General features: G+C 44.8%; 2 protein-coding genes across 7 annotated transcripts in view; one reads left to right on the plus strand and one right to left on the minus strand.

Annotated features, from left to right (window-relative positions):
* The window catches only part of LOC114595223 (uncharacterized), a 646,585-nt gene that overhangs the window by 399,418 nt on the left and 228,907 nt on the right, over positions 1–18,260 (plus strand). For 2 of the 6 annotated variants that reach the window (XM_077927839.1, XM_077927837.1), the window contains exons 2-5: positions 1,359–1,851; positions 2,054–2,135; positions 3,434–3,516; positions 14,227–14,353. The exons of 1 other annotated variant lie outside the window; for it this stretch is intronic. In XM_077927839.1, coding sequence (XP_077783965.1) covers positions 1,450–1,851; positions 2,054–2,135; positions 3,434–3,516; positions 14,227–14,353 — 694 coding nt within the window. In that variant the 5' untranslated portion in view covers positions 1,359–1,449. Of the gene's footprint in view, positions 1–1,358; positions 1,852–2,053; positions 2,136–3,433; positions 3,517–3,555; positions 4,494–14,226; positions 14,354–18,260 lie in introns of those variants that run through there. 3 more of the 6 variants (XM_077927840.1, XM_077927843.1, XM_077927838.1) reach the window with 2 other exon arrangements.
* The window catches only part of LOC144327580 (uncharacterized), a 290,636-nt gene that overhangs the window by 122,810 nt on the left and 149,566 nt on the right, over positions 1–18,260 (minus strand). The window lies entirely within an intron of this gene.

Here is an 18,260-nt window from a genome sequence, read left to right on the forward strand (position 1 = left end):
AATGGTTTTCCAAGACCAGACGAGGAGGTGGACTAGCCCCCCCCCCAAAAAAAAGGTGGGAGAGAAAGGCCAGGAATAAAGAGAGGGATCCCAGCCCAGAGTCTGGCTGCTGCATTGCAATCCAGTTTCCCAGTGTCCAGTGGCGTAGCGTGGGGGGTGCCAGGGGTGCCGGCCGCACCGGGCGCAACATCTGGGGGGGGGCGCGAGTCCAGAGGGAAGGGACAAGTTCCTTCCTCCGCCGGGCTCCCCGCCGCCACCGCCAGCCTTGCGCCCTAGCGCGCGCGCCCCCCGCCGTCGCTGTGGCTGCGCTCCGCTCACTGCTCGCAGGAGGAGCAGCCGCTGCAGCAGCGCCGACGCCGCCACCGACGCCTGGCCGGGCACGGGCAACCTCTGCACCCTGCCGCCGCCGCCATCCCCTCGGCCCAGCCACAGGCGGCGGCTGCTTCTGCCTCCATCCTCCTCCGGGCAAGCAGCGTTGTTTGCGCGGCAGCGCCAGCGGCAACTCGCAGGTTAGGGGTTGGGGGGGCGCAGATTACTTGCCTTGCCCCGGGTTAGGGGGCGCAAATTACTTGCGTTGCCCCGGGTGCTGACAACTCACGCTACGCCGCTGCCAGTGTCTCCCAGGGCAGCTCCCCACGGAGGCCACTGCAGCAATCCCCTCGCACCCAGAGCAGGGCATCCCAGGACCACATCCTCTCTCTCCCAAAGGGATTGTTGCTGGAAATGGGCGCTGCTACTCACTGAGCCTCCAAGGACCTTGGAATCTATGTGTGTTAAGCTATCTAACAGAATACTAATACTAAATTACCCGCCTAAATTTCAAGGGAGGTGTCTTTGGCCTCATCCACTTGGCCCTCAGGGGTTGGCCAGATACCTTCCTGGCCCTCAGAGCAAAGAAAAAGGGACCCCACCCCAGGAGTCTGTCTGGAGAGCGGCAGAGAGTCCAAGTGCAAGAAAAGGAGACAGCAGCAGGGGAGTGGGGGTGGGGGGAAGCAACTCCTGAGGACCCCCGGATGAGGACCCCCACTAGAGCCAAGTATCCATTTTACACAAGATACAAATGACTCCCTTGTCAGTCAGTTTTGACTTCATGCATTGACTGGACGGCAGGAGAAACCAGGCTGATTCATTTCCCAGAAATCCCTTCAGTTGCCTCCACATTTTGCATTGCTAGAAGGCTAGAGACATATTTCTTCTCTTCTTACTCCTCTTTACTCCCCAAAAGATAGCTAATGGTCTGGGCTGTGGTGCAATCCTACCCTGGTTCCCAGCAAGACTCATCCATGCTTGCTCAGGGAACCTTTTCTTCTCCTGATATTGTACAACTTTTGTAACAGAACAATGTATTTGCTTTGTAGGATTTGCTAGAGCTTCTCATTCAGACAGACAGAACTTGGCAGAAGACCAAAGGGTTCCTTCCGATCTCTCAGAGGCTTCCTGACAGCACAGATGGATGAGCGAGACACAGCTGGCCCTGGAGCAGGAAGAGGCCATGACATCCAAACTGGGAGCAGCGGGGGGTTCTGGGAAAATTTTGTGCAGAAGATCCTGGGTGAGGAGGACACCCTCTGCTCAAAGATACAGAGCCAGCAGGTGAGGCAGTTCTGCTTCCAGGAGGCCAAAGGACCCCGAGAGGTTTGCAGCCGACTCTACCACCTTGACCGTCAGTGGCTGAAGCCAGAAAGGCACACGAAAGCTGAGATGCTGGACCTGGTGATCTTGGAGCAGTTCCTGGCTGTCCTTCCACCAGAGATGGAGAGCTGGGTGAGGGAGTGTGGAGCAGAGACCAGTTCCCAGGCGGTGGCCCTGGCCGAAGGTTTCCTCCTGAGTGAGGCAGAGGAGAGGAAGCAGGTGAGAGAGACTTTCCTCTGGATACTCCCAAGGGGCTCCAAACAGGATGGAGAACATCCCATAATGCTCTACTGTTGGCCCATCTGTTTTGTGGGAAGGCATCCATGGAATGAGGTGTAACACCCTGAATGTTTTTGTCTTTGTCATTCTTTTACTAATATTTCTCCCCATTCCCTGTTTTGAATCCTTGTTTCTTTTTCAGGGAAAGGATCTCTGTGTGGAAATGGACCTGGATTCCTGTGAGGCAGAGAGGCCTCCGTTGGACACCAGAGAGAGGCCACTGGGTAAGGAGGAAGGTGGTGTTTCTCTGTTTGGTCTCATTCTGTTGGTTTTCCAACTCATCTGAGGGTTCTTTGTCACGGCTAAAAATTGGCAGCTGTTTCTTTAATGCTTAAAAAGCTGGGTCAGCATGAGTCAGCAGCCTGAACCGGGTTGTATATATAGAGTGAGAAGTGTTAGTTTGCTTTGGGTTGGTTGGTGAAAGCTGGTAGTGTTGCTGTGTGTGAGAGATTTTGACCAGCTTCGGCCCATCTGAAGCTGATACAGGCTTTTCTTATCTTGAGCCCAAGCAGAGTAGTCCACACAGCAGAAGGATAAGCAGTATGTGCCACATTCTCACCTTTATTTCCACTCTATGCTGAGAGAATACAAACATGCATCTTGCCTCTGTGAGAGTAGAGAAGCAACCTGTCTCTCTAACAAAGAAACCGAGAGAACAGTGAAAAACAGCAAACCAGTGTACGTCACATCCAGTCTCCCATTCCCGTGGGAATCCAACAGTAACTTAGAGTGTGGAATGCAAAACAATGTCTTGTGACATACATTCGCTGCTCAGTGAGGAAGCAGAAACCAACAGTGTGTACAGTTGGTCAGTCGCTTTTGCAGAAAGGCTTTTAAGAATAAAAGCAGAAAGTACTCTGCAAGGTTACTCTTCTTGTGGACTCTTTTATGCCAACAAGGGTCCGAGGACCAGGCTGAGGCAACAAAGGGAGGTCAGAACCCCCCCTTTTTTTTACAAACACTGACAGGTTATGGGCCCAGTGTTTCTGAGCTTGTGCAGAGTGCAAAACGACTGACAGCATCTGAGCAGGGAGCTGGTGAATCCTGGTGGTGTATGGAGCCAGTGGCTGTGCGTTGGAGCAGTTGGTGGCAAGCTGTAACTGTCTGCAGTGACGCTGGGGCTGCTAGGATCTGAGGATCAGGAAAGCACTCAGCATCGGCTACTGGAACAGTTTGAACTCCTAGAGGACCACAGTAGGCGACTCACAGAGCAGCTACACCAGTACTCTGCAAGGATACTCTTCTCGGGGACTCTTTTATGCCAACAGAACCTTTATTTTTTTTTCTTTTACAAACACTGATATTCTTTTCATCTTGTTTTGCGGGGAGACAGTTGGGAACAAGGGTCCAAAGGAGGGGAGATGGGTTTTTGCACATCTAACATATGAAATGGGCACAAACATCCAAATGCTCTCAGCAAGTATGGCTTTCTGAAAGGCCCATCTGTTGTTAGAGATGCCCTGTTTCCCCTGTGAGAGAAGCAGGCACTCCTGGCGTCCTGTTTACATTTTTTCTCTTGCAGGTGACAGAATGATGCCAGCAAAACCGCCTGATCCGCCTTTTCATGGGGGCAGAAGGGAAGCAGCGGCTGTGGAACCAGATCAGGTCAGGGGAAGCTGCCTTGTGGGGACAGAGGCCGAGGGATGGAGCAATGTCATGGACTGGTTGGGCACAGAGGAATGGTGGGAGGAAGCAGCCGGGGAACCAGGAAGGGAAGATGGCTCAGAGCCCAAGAAGTTGAGGTGGAAGAAGGATGAGTGATCAGAGGCAGAAGCCTGGGAAGAGGAGATGTCAGACGCTAAAGGGGGAACAGGGCTTAGTGAGCTGGGAGACTCTGTGGCAGAATGCAGTGCAGAATCAGAGGCAGAAGAGGAAGGAGGCGAGTGGGAGAGGAAAGTCGAGAGGCAGAGATGAGTCAGGAGAAGGAGGAGCCATCGGTGGCTCTCTCTCCTTCTGCCAGAAGCCATCCTCCCTGCTTGTCTCTCAGAGCCAGGAAACCCCCTGCGTTGCAGGAATCTCTGCTAGATTATGCAAACTGACAGACCCTCTGGGAATGAGCTGCTGTTCTCATGAGGCCCGAAACTCAGCCAAGTCTGTGAATATCGTGTTCTTGCTAAGAAAGTGTGAACTCCAGCTGTGTACTGTGGGATTTCCTACCCATAGAACTCTGACACCAGCCTTCTGAATTTCGCCAGTAGGATTCATCTGTAGTTGCAGTTTTCATGGAATCCTAGAGTTGAAAGGGACCCCAAGGGTCATCAAGTCCAACCCCCTGCGTTGCTAGATCATCCAAGACAGATGGCCATCCAAAATTGTTGTTGTTTAGTCGTTTAGTCGTGTCCGACTCTTCGTGACCCCATGGACCAGAGCACACCAGGCACTCCTGTCTTCCACTGCCTCCCACAGTTTGGTCAGACTCATGTTTGTAACTTCAAGAACACTGTCCAACCATCTTATTCTCTGTCATCCCCTTCTCCTTGTACCCTCCATCTTTCCCAACAACAGGGTCTTTTCCAGGGAGTCTTCTCTTCTCATGAGGTGGCCAAAGTATTGGAGCCTCAACTTCACAGTCTGTCCTTCCGGTGAGCACTCAGGGCTAATTTCTTTAAGAATGGATACGTTTGATCTTCTTGCAGTCCATGGGACTCTCAAGAGTCTCCTCCAGCACCATAACTCAAAAGCATCAATTCTTTGGCGATCAGCCTTCTTTATGGTCCGGCTCTCACTTCCATACATCACTACTGGGAAGACCGTGGCTTTAACTATACGGACCTTTGTTGGTAAGGTGGTGTCTCTGCTTTTTATTTTTTTTAAAAAAAATTTTTATTGGTTTTACAACATTTTTTAAACAATACAAACAAATAAAAAGACAAACAAACATGTATAATTTCATAACCTTTTTTTCATAACCCTCATTTCTCGGACTCCCCCATACCTCCCCTTTCTGCATCCCAATTTCCAAAATTATTTCAGCAGCTTCTAAGTAATTTTATCAAATATGTGTCCTCTTAGTCTTTTCTTCAACTTAATCTTATGTCACTGTAATCCCTTTTTCTTTCTCAACACCTCAACATTTTAGCATTCATCAATTTTATAATAGTTCTTAAGATAAACTTTGAATTTCTTCCAATCCTCTTCCGCCGTCTCTTTCCTCTGATCACGGATTCTGCCAGTCATCTCAGCCAGTGTCATATAGTCCATCACTTTCATCTGCCATTCTTCGAAGGTGGGTAAATCTTGTGTCTTCCAATACTTTGCGATAAGTATTCTTGCTGCTGTCGTAGCATACATGTGATGGGATGATGAGCTGCTTGTGCGTAAAATCGTAGTCCCTCAGAGTTTGTGCAACTCCACAAACCTCTGTGTGTGACAGAGCTCCTCAGACATGTCCGCTCTAGTCACTTGCAGATTCCGACAGTGGTTGTTTTCGGAAGCGCTTCCAGCATAAAAGCTCCTTAACGGAAACACGTCTTCGGGACTCGCGGCGTGACAGCTTCCGGCGAGGAATGGGTCTCCCTAAGGGAGCTTCTGACACCTCACCACTGTTCTCGCTGGACGTGTCCCTGAGCCCTCCCTCTTGCTCGCTTTCCCTCAGAGATCCTCCCCTTTCCCTGCTAGTTCCTGCTTTAGCTGCTGCGTCTCTCTCAGCCTTCGTGAGCCTTTCCTCCAGAGACCCATCTCTCCCCCTGCTGGTCCCTGCTTTAGCTGTTGAGTCCCTCCCAGCCTCCGTGAGCCCTCTCCCCACCTGTTCCTCCGATGGCAGTTCCCTGACAATACATAAAGAAAGTTCTATCTTTCTTTAGCACCAATTGGCCGACAATGCCCAAGAGAAAGGCCTCTGGTTTCTTAGGGAAGGTACATTTAAGTACTTTTTTCATTTCATTATATATCATCTCCCAGAAGGCCTTAATCTTTGGGCACGTCCACCAAAGGTGGTAGAAAGTACCTTCAGATTCTTTACATTTCCAGCACTTGTTATCAGGCAAATGGTAAATCTTTGCTAGCTTGACTGGGGTCGTGTACCACCTATAGATCATTTTCATAATATTTTCCTTTAAAGCATTGCATGCCGTGAATTTTATCCCGGTGTTCCACAACCTTTCCCAGTCAGCAAACATAATGTTATGACCAATGTCCTGTGCCCACTTAATCATAGCTGATTTAACTGTTTCGTCTTGTGTATTCCATTTCAGCAGCAAATTATACATTCTTGACAAGTTCTTAGTATTGGGTTTTAACAGTTCACTTTCTAATTTTGATTTCTCCACCTGGAAGCCAATTTTCCTGTCCTGTTTGTAAACCTCCATTATTTGATAATAATGGAGCCAATATCGTACTTTGGGTTTCAATTTCTCATGACTCTGTAACTTCAATTTATCTCCATCTTGTTCCAAAATTTCCCAATAGTTTGGCCATTCGGCCTCCATATTGAGTTTTTTCAATGCCTTAGCCTCCAAGGGTGACAACCATCTAGGGGTTTTGTTTTCCAACAAGTCTTTGTATCTTATCCAAACATTATATAATGCTTTTCTAACAATATGGTTTTTGAAAGCCCTATGCACTTTAATTTTATCATACCATAAGTATGCATGTCAACCAAATGTGTTATTGAAACCTTCTAAATCCAAGATATCTGTATTCTCGAGGAGCATCCACTCTTTCAGCCAGCAAAACGCTGCTGCTTCGTAGTACAATTTTAAGTCCGGCAGGGCAAATCCCCCTCTTTCTTTTACATCTGTCACTATTTTAAATTTTATTTTGGGCTTTTTGCCCTGCCAGACAAATTTCGAAATGTCTTTCTGCCACCTCTTGAAACAGTCCATCTTGTCAAGAATCTGCAAGGTTTGAAACAAAAATAACATTCTAGGCAGTACATTCATCTTGATAACTGCAATTCGGCCTAACATTGACAATTTCAAATTTGACCATATTTCTAGATCTTTTTTGATTTCTGACCAACATTTTTCATAATTGTCTTTATACAAGTTCAAGTTTTTAGATGTCAGATGAACCCCTAGGTATTTCACCTTCTTAACCACTGTCAAACCTGTTTCATTCTGGAATTTCTCCCTCTCCATACCTGTCAAATTTCCCCCCAAAACTTTAGTCTTTTGTTTATTCAATTTAAATCCGGCCACCTGACCAAATTCTTGAATTATCTCCAACACCCTTTTTGTACTAGTATCTGGCTCTTGTAAAGTAAGTACCAAATCATCTGCAAAAGCTCTTAACTTGTAATGTTTTGCTCCGACCTGTACACCTTTAACCTGCTGGTCATCTCTAATCATATTTAGCAACACCTCCAGAACCGAGATAAAAAGTAGTGGGGAAATTGGGCACCCCTGTCGTGTCCCTTTTTCTATCTTAAGTTCTTCAGTTATCACATTATTTACAATCAACTTAGCTTTTTGTTCAGAATATATCACACCCATACCATTCTCGAATCCTTGGCCTACCCCCATCCCATGAAGATTCTTTTTCATAAAACTCCAAGAAATATTGTCAAAGGCTTTCTCCGCGTCCACAAATATCAGTACTGCTTTAGTGTTTATATTCACCTCCAATAGTTCCAAAATGTCTATTATGTTCCTCACATTATCTGATAAATGCCTTTTTGGGAGAAAGCCTGCTTAGTCCTTGTGAATCTTCTCCATCAACACTCTTTTCAATCTTTTTGCCAAAATGTCTGCAAAAATTTTGTAATCCACATTGAGTAATGATATTGGGCGGTAGTTCTTAAGCTGAGTCTTTTCAGTCTCTGTCTTTGGTATGAGTGTAATATAAGCTTCTTTCCACGATTCTGGCGCCCCTTTCCCCTCCAAAATCTCGTTGCAGACTTCCTTTAACGGTTGTACCAACCACTCCTTCAAAGCTTTATAGTATCTGGAAGTCAGTCCATCTGGTCCTGGAGATTTGCCCAATTGCATGTTCTGAATGGCACCTTCTATCTCTTGTTCTGTTATTCTCTGATTTAGATCCACCTTACTTTGATAAGAGATTTTTTGTAATCCATATTTTTTAAGGAATTCATCTATATCCTCTTCGTTCTGCGGTCCTTGTGAATATAATTTTTTAAAATAGCTCAAGAAACAGTTTCTAATCTCGTTGGGTTTAGTTATATTCTTTCCATCCACTTCTAGATTTGTAACTGTATTTAGTTTCTGTCTTTTCTTCAATTGCCAAGCCAGAAGTTTGCCACATTTATCCGCAGATTCAAATGTCTTTTGTCTCATTTGCTTTATCTTCCACTCAATCTCTTGATTCATCAATTCCATATATTGTGTCTGATATAGCTTAATCTCTCTCAAAAACTCCTGGGACTTTGGTTTTGATCTCAATTTCTTCTCTCCTTCTTTTATCTTTTCCAAGATCTTTTCCTTCTTCTCATTTTGCTTTCTCTTTTTTACCGAATTTTGTTGAATTAGGAATCCTCGCATCACAGCTTTACTTGCGTCCCAGATCACTCTTTTTTCTACATCAGTTTTTAGGTTTATTTCAAAATAGTCCTTTAAGGTTTTTGGGGCCTTTCTGTGGATCTCCTCATCTCGAAACAGGGTGTCATTCATTCTCCATCTGAATTGACCAGTTGTTGTAAGTTTCATTTCCATCTTCACGGTGTTATGGTCAGAGCAAGTCTTTGGGCAGATTTCTATCTTCTTGATCTTTGGAGCCAGCCCACTAGTAATCCAGATTTGGTCGATTCTGGTCCAGGTCATCATTGCTTGAGAGAAGAAAGTTCCCTCTCTTTCGAGAGGGTTCCTTGTTCTCCAAATATCTATCAAGTCCATATTTTCATTCATTTCAAAGAAGGTCTTCGGAAGTCTCCCTTCCTTAGAGATTGTCTGTCTTTGTGCCTTGTCCATATTTGTAGAAACCACACCATTCATATCTCCCATGATTACTACATTGTAGTCCAAATAGTCCATCAGAGTTTCATGCAGCTTCTTAAAAAATTCCGCCTTCCCTTCATTTGGTGCATAAATTCCGACTATTAACAATTTTTCTCCTTGTATTTGTATTTCAATTGCCAGGTATCTTCCTTGTTCATCTTTAAACATCATTTTTGGGGCCAATTTCTCTTTTGCATAAATCACCACTCCTCTTTTCTTAACTTTATCCGATGAGATGAATTCTTGTCCTAGTCTTTTATTTATAAGTAATTTCCTGTGTACCCTGGTCACATGAGTTTCTTGTAAACAAATCAAATCCAATTGTTCTCTTTTCAAAATATGAAAAACTTGGCGTCTTTTCGTAGGCATGTTCAGCCCATTACAATTCCAACTAAGGAATTGCAGGGCCATCTTGTTATTTAGCATTCACTCCTCCTACCGCTCCAAGTTGCTGCTCTTCCTCTGATGGTGGTTTAAGTCCAAATGATAGATTCAGGATGTCTACAGCTCCTTTTACCTCTGAGGTTGGGTCTACCGTTCCCTTCTGCAGATCCTCGTGGTTTTTCTCCAAAAACTTCTCTTTGTCTTGAATTGTTTTTATTTTCACCTTCTTTCCCTTGTAGTTGAAGGACAGTCCTTGTGGGAACTCCCACCTAAAAAGTATATTGTTCCTTTTCAGCAGGTAGACCAGATCTTTGTAGAAGGTTCTCACCTCCAGAATATATTTAGGGATGTCCTTGAAGATTTGTATATGGGAATTTTCAATTTCCAAGGCCTTTTGGTAATGTAGTTTTAATATTTTGTCCCTTTCTTCCTTGGATCTAAAAGTAATCAGGCAATCCCTCGGAGTCTTTATGTTCTGTCTCCTGCCCAATCTAAATGCTGTTGTGATCTTAAATTCTTCCTCCTGCAATTCTTCCTGCCAAAAGTCAGAAAACTCTTGTGTGAGAAACTCCACGAGGCTGTCCCCTTCACTTTCAGGAACTAATCTTAATTTCAAGTTTCTCTCCTTTCTCTGTAATTCCAGCAAAGACAAGGCCGCATCATGTTCATATACTTTTTTGGAGATCGGTTCTAATTTTTCCTGTGTCTCTTCAGCAATATTTCTGGCGTCCTCTGCAATTTTACGTGTTGCAGAGTTTTCTTCAATCAGTTTATTTATAGATTCCGTATTAGAAGTCACACTTTTCGTATTCAAGTCCAACCTTGCTGTTAGTTCTGTTAATTTTTGTGAATTTTCTGTACTCTGCTTTGTCAAAGCTTCTAAAGATTGATTTATCTTGAGTAACGCCTGTGTCATTGAATCCATGGAAACAGCTGTCACTTTTTCTTGCCCAGCTGCTCCTGTCGGTGTTAGGCTTGATATTGAGCCTCTTTTCTTTTGTTGTTGTTGTTTTGCTTTAGCTCTAGTGGTTATCTCATCCGCTGGGCCGCTCATGTCCCAAGGACGTTCTCACAGGAGCAGTTCCCTGATGGAAAATCCCACTGTCTTAATCTGTTGCTTTGCAACTGTTACTTCTCAACCCTCTAGAGGGAGCAAAACAAAATGTCCAAGTGAAGGAAACACAGAACTAAGAACAAAGAAACCAGGAAACTTCAATATAAATGCTGCAACACTTTTTCTATGTAGTTTCTCTGTCAACACAGTCCAATATGTTGTGGCAGCAAAGCCCCAAAACTTTGTATCAGGTAGAATATCAACTATGTAGCTTTGTAACAAGTTTCTAAAATCAGTTCTCTGTCCTGGTGTCTTATTTTGGCAGTCCGTTTCAGGGGATTAAGACAGCGGAAAACTTTTCTCTTTCAAATAGGTCATGCAGGTTAATAAAGTTGCTTTTTCTCCCCTCTGCCCCTGCTTGCTAGAGAGGAGGTTCGTGTCCGATGCCAGGCTTAAACAGTCCTACAGTATTTTCATTCAGATGCAGCTTTATATTTTCGTTGCTTTATCTGTCATGCAGTCGGGGGAAGGCAGACTTCCTTAATTTTAACCTTCCCCGTTTCCGGCCAAATTTCAGATTTTTAAATTTTTAAAGTCCAGATAATCGTTCAATCCTACTCACGGGTTTTTCGATCCAATTTCAATTTACAGGAAGGAATCAGCGCTCTCTGTTCATGGCGACACGGCTTCGCTCCGCGAGCGGGGTTGCGACTCTCAGCACCGCGCTCTCCCGATGCCGTTCCGGAGCCTTTAAAAAGGCTATTTCGCAGTAAGGGGGCGCTTCTGGTGCCCACCGAGTCTCCTTGTTCACAGGCTTCCGCGCCTGTGATTTTAGGGGTCCCCCGCTTGCCGTAGCGGGTCAGACCCGAACTCGCGAAGCAGTCCTCCTCCGGAGCTCGGAGGGAGGACCGCCATTAAATGCTGGCGCCGACCGGAAGTCCCGATGTCTCTGCTTTTTAAGATGCTGTCTAGGTATGCCATCACCTTTCTCCCAAGGAGCAGGCGTCTTTTAATTTTGTGACTGCTGTCACCATCTGCAGTGATCATGGAGCCCAAGAAAGTAAAAGCTCTTACTGCTTCCATTTCTTCCCCTTCTATTTGCCAGGAGGTGATGGGACCAGTGGCCATGATATTCGCTTTTCTGATGTTGAGCTTCAGACCATATTTTGTGCTCTCCTCTTTCACCCTCATTAAAAGGTTCTTTAATTCCTCCTCACTTTCTGCCATCAAGGTTGTGTCATCTGTATATCTGAGGTTGTTGATATTTCTTCCGGCGATCTTAATTCCGGCTTGGGATTCATCCAGCCCAGCCTTTCGCATGATGAATTCTGCATATAAGTTAAATAAGCAGGGGGACAATATACAGCCTTGTCGTACTCCTTTCCCAATTTTGAACCAATCAGTTGTTCCATATCCAGTTCTAACTGTAGATGAGGTGATCAGGAACTCCCATTTCTTTAAGAACTTGCCATAGTTTGCTGTGGTCGACACAGTCAAAGGCTTTTGCATAGTCAATGAAGCAGAAGTAGATGTCTTTCTGGAACTCTCTAGCTTTCTCCATAATCCAGCGCATGTTTGCAATTTGGTCTCTGGTTCCTCTGCCTCTTCTAAATCCAGCTTGCACTTCTGGGAGTTCTTGGTCCACATACTGCTTGAGCCTGCCTTGTAGAATTTTAAGCATAACCTTGCTAGCGTGTGAAATGAGTGCAATTGTGCGGTAGTTGGAGCATTCTTTGGCACTGCCCTTCTTTGGGATTGGGATGTAGACTGATCTTGCCACCTCTTCTTGATGTCTTCTGCTTCTGATAGGTCCTTTCTACTTTTGTCTTTTATTATGAAAATCTTTGTACAAAATGTTCCTTTCATATCTCCAATTTTCTTGAACAGATTTCTGGTTTTTCCCATTCTATTGTTTTCCTCTATTTCTTTGCATTGCTTGTTTAAGGAGGCCTTCTTGTCTCTCCTTGCTATTCTTTGGAAATCTGCATTCAGTTTCCTGTATCTTTCACTATCTCCCTCGCATTTTGCTTGCCTTCTCTCCCCCGCTATTTGTAAGGCCTCGTTGGACAGCCACTTTGCTTTCTTGCATTTACTTTTCATTGGGATGGTTTTAGTTGCTGCCTCTTGTATAATGTTACGAGCCTCCATCCATAGTTCTTCAGGCACTCTATCCACCAAATCTAAATCCTTAAACCTGTTCCTCACTTCCACTATGTATTCATAAGGGATTTGGGATTTGATTTAGATTGTATCTTACCGGCCCAGTGGTTTTTCCTACTTTCTTCAGTTTAAGCTTGAATTTTGCTATAAGAAGCTGATGATCTGAGCCACAGTCAGCTCCAGGTCTTGTTTTTGCTGACTGTATAGAGCTTCTCCATCTTTGGCTGCAGAGAATATAATCAATCTGATTTCGATGCTGCCCATCTGGTGATGTCCATGTGTAGAGTCGTCTCTTGTGTTGTTGGAAAAGAGTGTTTGTGATGACCAGCTTGTTCTCTTGGCAGAACTCTATTAGCCTTTGCCCTGCTTCGTTTTGAACTCCAAGGCCAAACTTGCCAGTTGTTCCTTTTATCTCTTGACTCCCTACTTTAGCATTCCAATCCCCTATAATGAGAAGAACATCCCTCTTTGGTGTCATTTCTATAAGGTGTTGTAAGTCTTCATAGAATTGGTCATTTTCAGTTTCTTCAGCACCAGTGGTTGGTGCATAAACTTGGATTACTGTGATGTTAAAAGGTCTGCCTTGGATTCGTATCGAGATCATTCTATCATTTTTGAGATTGCATCCTAGTACAGCTTTCGCCACTCTTTTGTTGACTCTAAGGGCCACTCCATTTCTTTTACAGGATTCTTGCCCACAGTAGTAGATGTGATGGTCATCCGAACTAAATTCGCCCATTCCCATCCATTTTAGTTCACTGATGCCCAGGATGTCAATATTTATTCTTGCCATCTCATTTTTGACCACATCCAACTTACCAAGGTTCATGGTTCTTACATTCCAGGTTCCTATGCAATATTTTTCTTTACAGCACTGGACTTTCCTTTCGCTTCCAGGCATATCCGCAACTGAGCATCCTTTCGGCTTTGGCCCAGCCGCTTCATCAGCTCTGAATCTACTTGTACTTGCCCTCCGCTCTTCCTCAGTAGCATGTTGGACGCCTTCCGACCTGAGGGGCTCATCTTCCAGCGTCATAACTTTTATATCCCTGTTGTCTTTGTCCATGGAGTTTTCTTGGCAGGGATACTGGAGTGGCTTACCGGTTCCTGCTCCAGGTGGATCACGTTTGGTCAAAACTCTCCACTATGACCTGTCCATCTTGGGTGGCCCTGCACCACATAGCTCATAGCTTTTCTGAGTTATTCAAGCCCCTTCGCCATGGCAAGGCAGTGATCTATGAAGGGGGCCATCCAAAATAGGCTTATATTATTTCTAGACTGATCACTGAATGCAAAAATTGGTTTCTAAGCAGTGGACAAATGAGAACAAATAGTGGCCTGGATTCACCTAACCAGCGCCATCAGCTGGAAAATGGAGCCTGCCCCCCATTCCTCCCCTCCCCCTCTCCATGCCCCCATGAACCCCTTGAATTTGGCCCTAGGGCATTGGGAGGGAACCTCCCCAGAACAACTCACGAGGAGAGGAGAAAGTGGATCCTTCCATCGGGGAAACTGGAATGCTTGCGTAGGCAGAGTGACTTGAAAACCACAAGGTGGAGTACCACCTATTTGCACAAAGACGGATACCCATAATTAAAAGGCAGAATAAAATAAGCATCCATAAATAAAATGTGCAGCTAGCAATCCTATTGAAACAACACCGCAACCCAGCCAGATGGGCGGGGTATAAATAATAAATTATTATTATTATTATTATTATTATTATTATTATTATTATTATTATTTACAGGAAGGAAACAACAGAGCATTGTGTAGCAGATCATATTTCTGCTGTCTCAGAGGAGGACATTTCCCTTTTTCTTTTAGGGTCCAGTCTGCTTTGAAGATGTCACCATTCGTTTCACGGACGAGGAGTGGGCGTTCCTGGATCCTGACCAGAGAGCTCTGCATAAGGACGTCATGGAGGAGACTCGTGGGATCGTGGCCTCTCTTGGTAAGGCTCCCTGTGGGATCATCATATCAGCCTGGAAATTCAACACATACCTCTATGGAACCAACCTCATATATTTTCACAGAGCTCAACAGTGCCCCCTATAACACCTGGGAACCTAACACCCCCACAATAAACAGTAACTTACCGTTTTTTCTTTGAACAATCTTCCTCAAATTATTCCTTTTCCTACCACGATCAGGCTGGTCTGAACTGCCCAGGCCATCTTAAATGTCAGCTTCAGAATTGTTAGGAAAGATAAGTTGTGAGCTTTAGAGCTTACAGGGTTAACAGCTCAGAATGTCCTGCATCTGGGGAGGAGCTTTCTCAACATCCGGGAAAGCTGTTTCTTCGTTCTTTCTGACTTTCGTTTTCTGCTGAGACATGGAAGACGCAACGTCTGCATCTTCCGATGGTTTATCTTGCTGAACATACAATAAAGCTTTCTTATTTAGAGGAACAGCAGTGTATTGGACTCTGCAAGCTCACACACACAAGCAGCACTCACTGTGCCGCTCTGCTACAAGTCCAGAAATTGTGGAGCTTCAGGTTTTCTGTTTTTGTTTTTGCTCCTGTCAGTCTTGGGTTGACCAAAGAAACAACTGACAATGGAGATGGAGGGGATGCCATGGTTGGGCCAAACAAAATTCATCCCAGAGAGCTGTGGAAACGTACCGGACACCACATACGTAGCTTCAGGTTTTCTGGTTTTGTATTTGCTCCTGTCAGTCTTGGGTTGATCAAAAACATTAGGAAGAACTTCCTGACAGTAAGAGCTGTTTGACAGTGGAATTTGCTGCCAAGGAGTGTGGTGGAGTCTCCTTCTTTGGAGGTCTTTAAGCAGAGGCTTGACAACCATATGTCAGGAGTGCTCTGATGGTGTTTCCTGCTTGGCAGGGGGTTGGACTCGATGGCTCTTGTGGTCTCTTCCAACTCTATGATTCTATGAAAGAAATGACTGACAATGGAGATGGAGGGGATGCCATGGTTGGGCCAAACAAAATTCATCCCAGAGAAGAGCTAGACTTATTGAATCTCAGGTAGTAGTAGCAGTGATGATGATGATGATGATGATGATGATGATGAAGATGGTTTACAAACTTAATCTTTTCCAGAACAGAACTGTTCTCAAATCAATGTAACACTGTAGTAGAATCATAGAATCATAGAGTTGGAAGAGACCACAAGGGCCATCGAGTCCAACCCCCTGCCAAGCAGGAAACACCATCAGAGCACTCCTGACATATGGGTGTCAAGCCTCTGCTTAAAGACCTCCAAAGAAGGAGACTCCACCACACTCCTTGGCAGCAAATTCCACTGTCGAACAGCTCTTACTGTCAGGAAGTTCTTCCTAATGTTTAGGTGGAATCTTCTTTCTTGTAGTTTGGATCCATTGCTCCGTGTCCGCTTCTCTGGAGCAACAGAAAACAACCTTTCTCCCTCCTCTATGTGACATCCTTTTATATATTTGAACATGGCTATCATATCACCCCTTAACCTCCTCTTCTCCAGGCTAAACATGCCCAGCTCCCTTAGCCGTTCCTCATAAGGCATCGTTTCCAGGCCTTTGACCATTTTGGTTGCCCTCCTCTGAACACGTTCCAGTTTGTCAGTGTTCTTCTTGAATTGTGGTGCCCAGAACTGGACACAGTACTCCAGGTGAGGTCTGACCAGAGCAGAATACAGTGGCATTATTACTTCCCTTGATCTAGATGCTATACTCCTATTGATGCAGCCCAGAATTGCATTGGCTTTTTTAGCTGCCACGTCACACTGTTGGCTCATGTCAAGTTTGTGGTCAACCAAGACTCCTAGATCCTTTTCACATGTACTGCTCTCAAGCCAGGTGTCACCCATCTTGTATTTGTGCCTCTCATTTTTTTTGCCCAAGTGCAATACTTTACATTTCTCCCTGTTAAAATTCATCTTGTTTGTTTTGGCCCAGTTCTCTAATCTGTCAAGGTCGTTTTGAAGTGTGATCCTGTCCTCTGGGGTGTTAGCCACCCCTCCCAGTTTGATGTCATCTGCAAATTTGATCAGGATGCCCTTGAGTCCATCATCCAAGTCGTTGATAAAGATGTTGAATAAGACCGGGCCCAAGACAGAACCCTGTGGCACCCCACTAGTCACTCTTCTCCAGGATGAAGAGGAACCATTGATGAGCACTCTTTGGGTTCGGTCAGTCAGCCAGTTACAAATCCAAGCCAGTTACAAATCCAAATAATAATATTTTTTATTTATACCCTGCCCATTTGGCTGGGTTGCCCAAGCCACTCTGGGCGGATTCCAACACATATATAAACATGAAGCATAAATAATAGTCTGATCTATTTATGTAGCCAAAATTGTGGAAACCTTTTGTGAAAAGTGTATTTCTGAGGTTTGATGGCTCATAACACCACTTTTGTGTGGAGTAATACTATAAAATTATATATCAATGAAGGATAATCTAATGAAGAATGTAATGAAAGAACTTTTATGAAGGAGTATTTATGAGAACAGCAGTCATACCCATTGGCAACCTTTAGCTTTAATTAAGGCCTTACAATGCCTTCCCATGATATGAACCAAGTTTTTAGTACTGCAGCTGTAATAAAGTGAAACCAAGATTAAATTATTGCCTCTGTTAATTGGACTTTATTGCTGGGTTGCTTCTGACTAACAAGTTTCTTTAGTCGGCTCCATAGATTTCTGATTGGGTTAAAGTTTGGGCTATTCCCAGGCCATTCCGGCAGTGAAATATTGAAAGCACCTTTTGCACACAGCAGCAACATGACATGGAGCGGAATCCTGTTGAAGTATAAAATAGAATATATATGTGTGTGTGTGTGTGTGTGTGTGTGTGTGTAATGTTTCCAAGGGGTTGCTCGAGAGCAAGCAGGCAAATATCTCCCTGCTTAGCTGTGAAGCCTTGCTTTTGCTGCCAAAATAAACCTTATCCATCCGGAGCGCCACTCTCCTGTGGCTGGCTCAGTCGTTGGCAGAATCCGTGAGTGGGCGGTTCCTAAACTTTCCCCAGCAAAGCAGCTTCTTGACTCCCAGTCTGCACCTCCCCTCTCTGCGCGGATGCTTTCTGCGCAAGGAGGGTGTGGGTAACAGAGGACCCCTCTCCTCCCCACTCTGCCCAGGCAAGTTGTCCTGGCACTGTCTTGCCTCTTCCGACTCCTGCAGCGCCGCTCCACTGGAGGCGTGTTTATTCTGCTCTGTTGAAGAGGAGCTGCTTCCCATGATCCCTGGAGGCTCTCTGTAATCCATTCGGCTTTTCCTCTCTCCCTCCTGAACCGAGGACAGTTCCCTGACAACGTGCTTCAGCATCTGGGAAAAGATCACCTGAGGAACGCTTCAGTTTGTGCGCAAGTCTTTCATTTATGCATTTTAGGGCATTTACATCCCCATTAATGATGTAAATTTTGCCCACACCTTTTGCTGCCATACAACCCCAGATCAACACAATATCTGAGTGTTTCGTGGTCGGTGTAATGCAAGTGGATGTAAATCTTATCTGATTCTTCTCCTCGTGTATGTTATGCCATCACTACCAAGCAATGAGATTTGGGTCTCATTGCTCCAAATAACACTGTTCCATTGTTCAGCTGTCCAGTTAACATGGGTTTAATCTTTTCAACCTTTGCTTGTGAGATGACAATGGCTTATTCCTTAGAATTATAACATTTTGACCAGTCCTTGCACTCAACTTCACATTAAATTGCGCCATGTCATCTTGTATACACCCAGATGATTTTCTTCTGTCATGTAGGGACAGTCTCTCCACTCGTCCATCGTTACTTGCCTTTGTGCACCTTTCCCTGCCTTTACCGGTCTGATTTTATAGTGACTAAGTCTCCTGATACCTCTTCAAAAATATATAATGGCCAGTCTGGTTAAGTTTTTCCTTATCTTTCATCAGTTT

The sequence above is a fragment of the Podarcis muralis genome, chromosome 4, assembly GCF_964188315.1.
Source record: "Podarcis muralis chromosome 4, rPodMur119.hap1.1, whole genome shotgun sequence".
Taxonomy (NCBI): Eukaryota; Metazoa; Chordata; class Lepidosauria; order Squamata; family Lacertidae; genus Podarcis; species Podarcis muralis.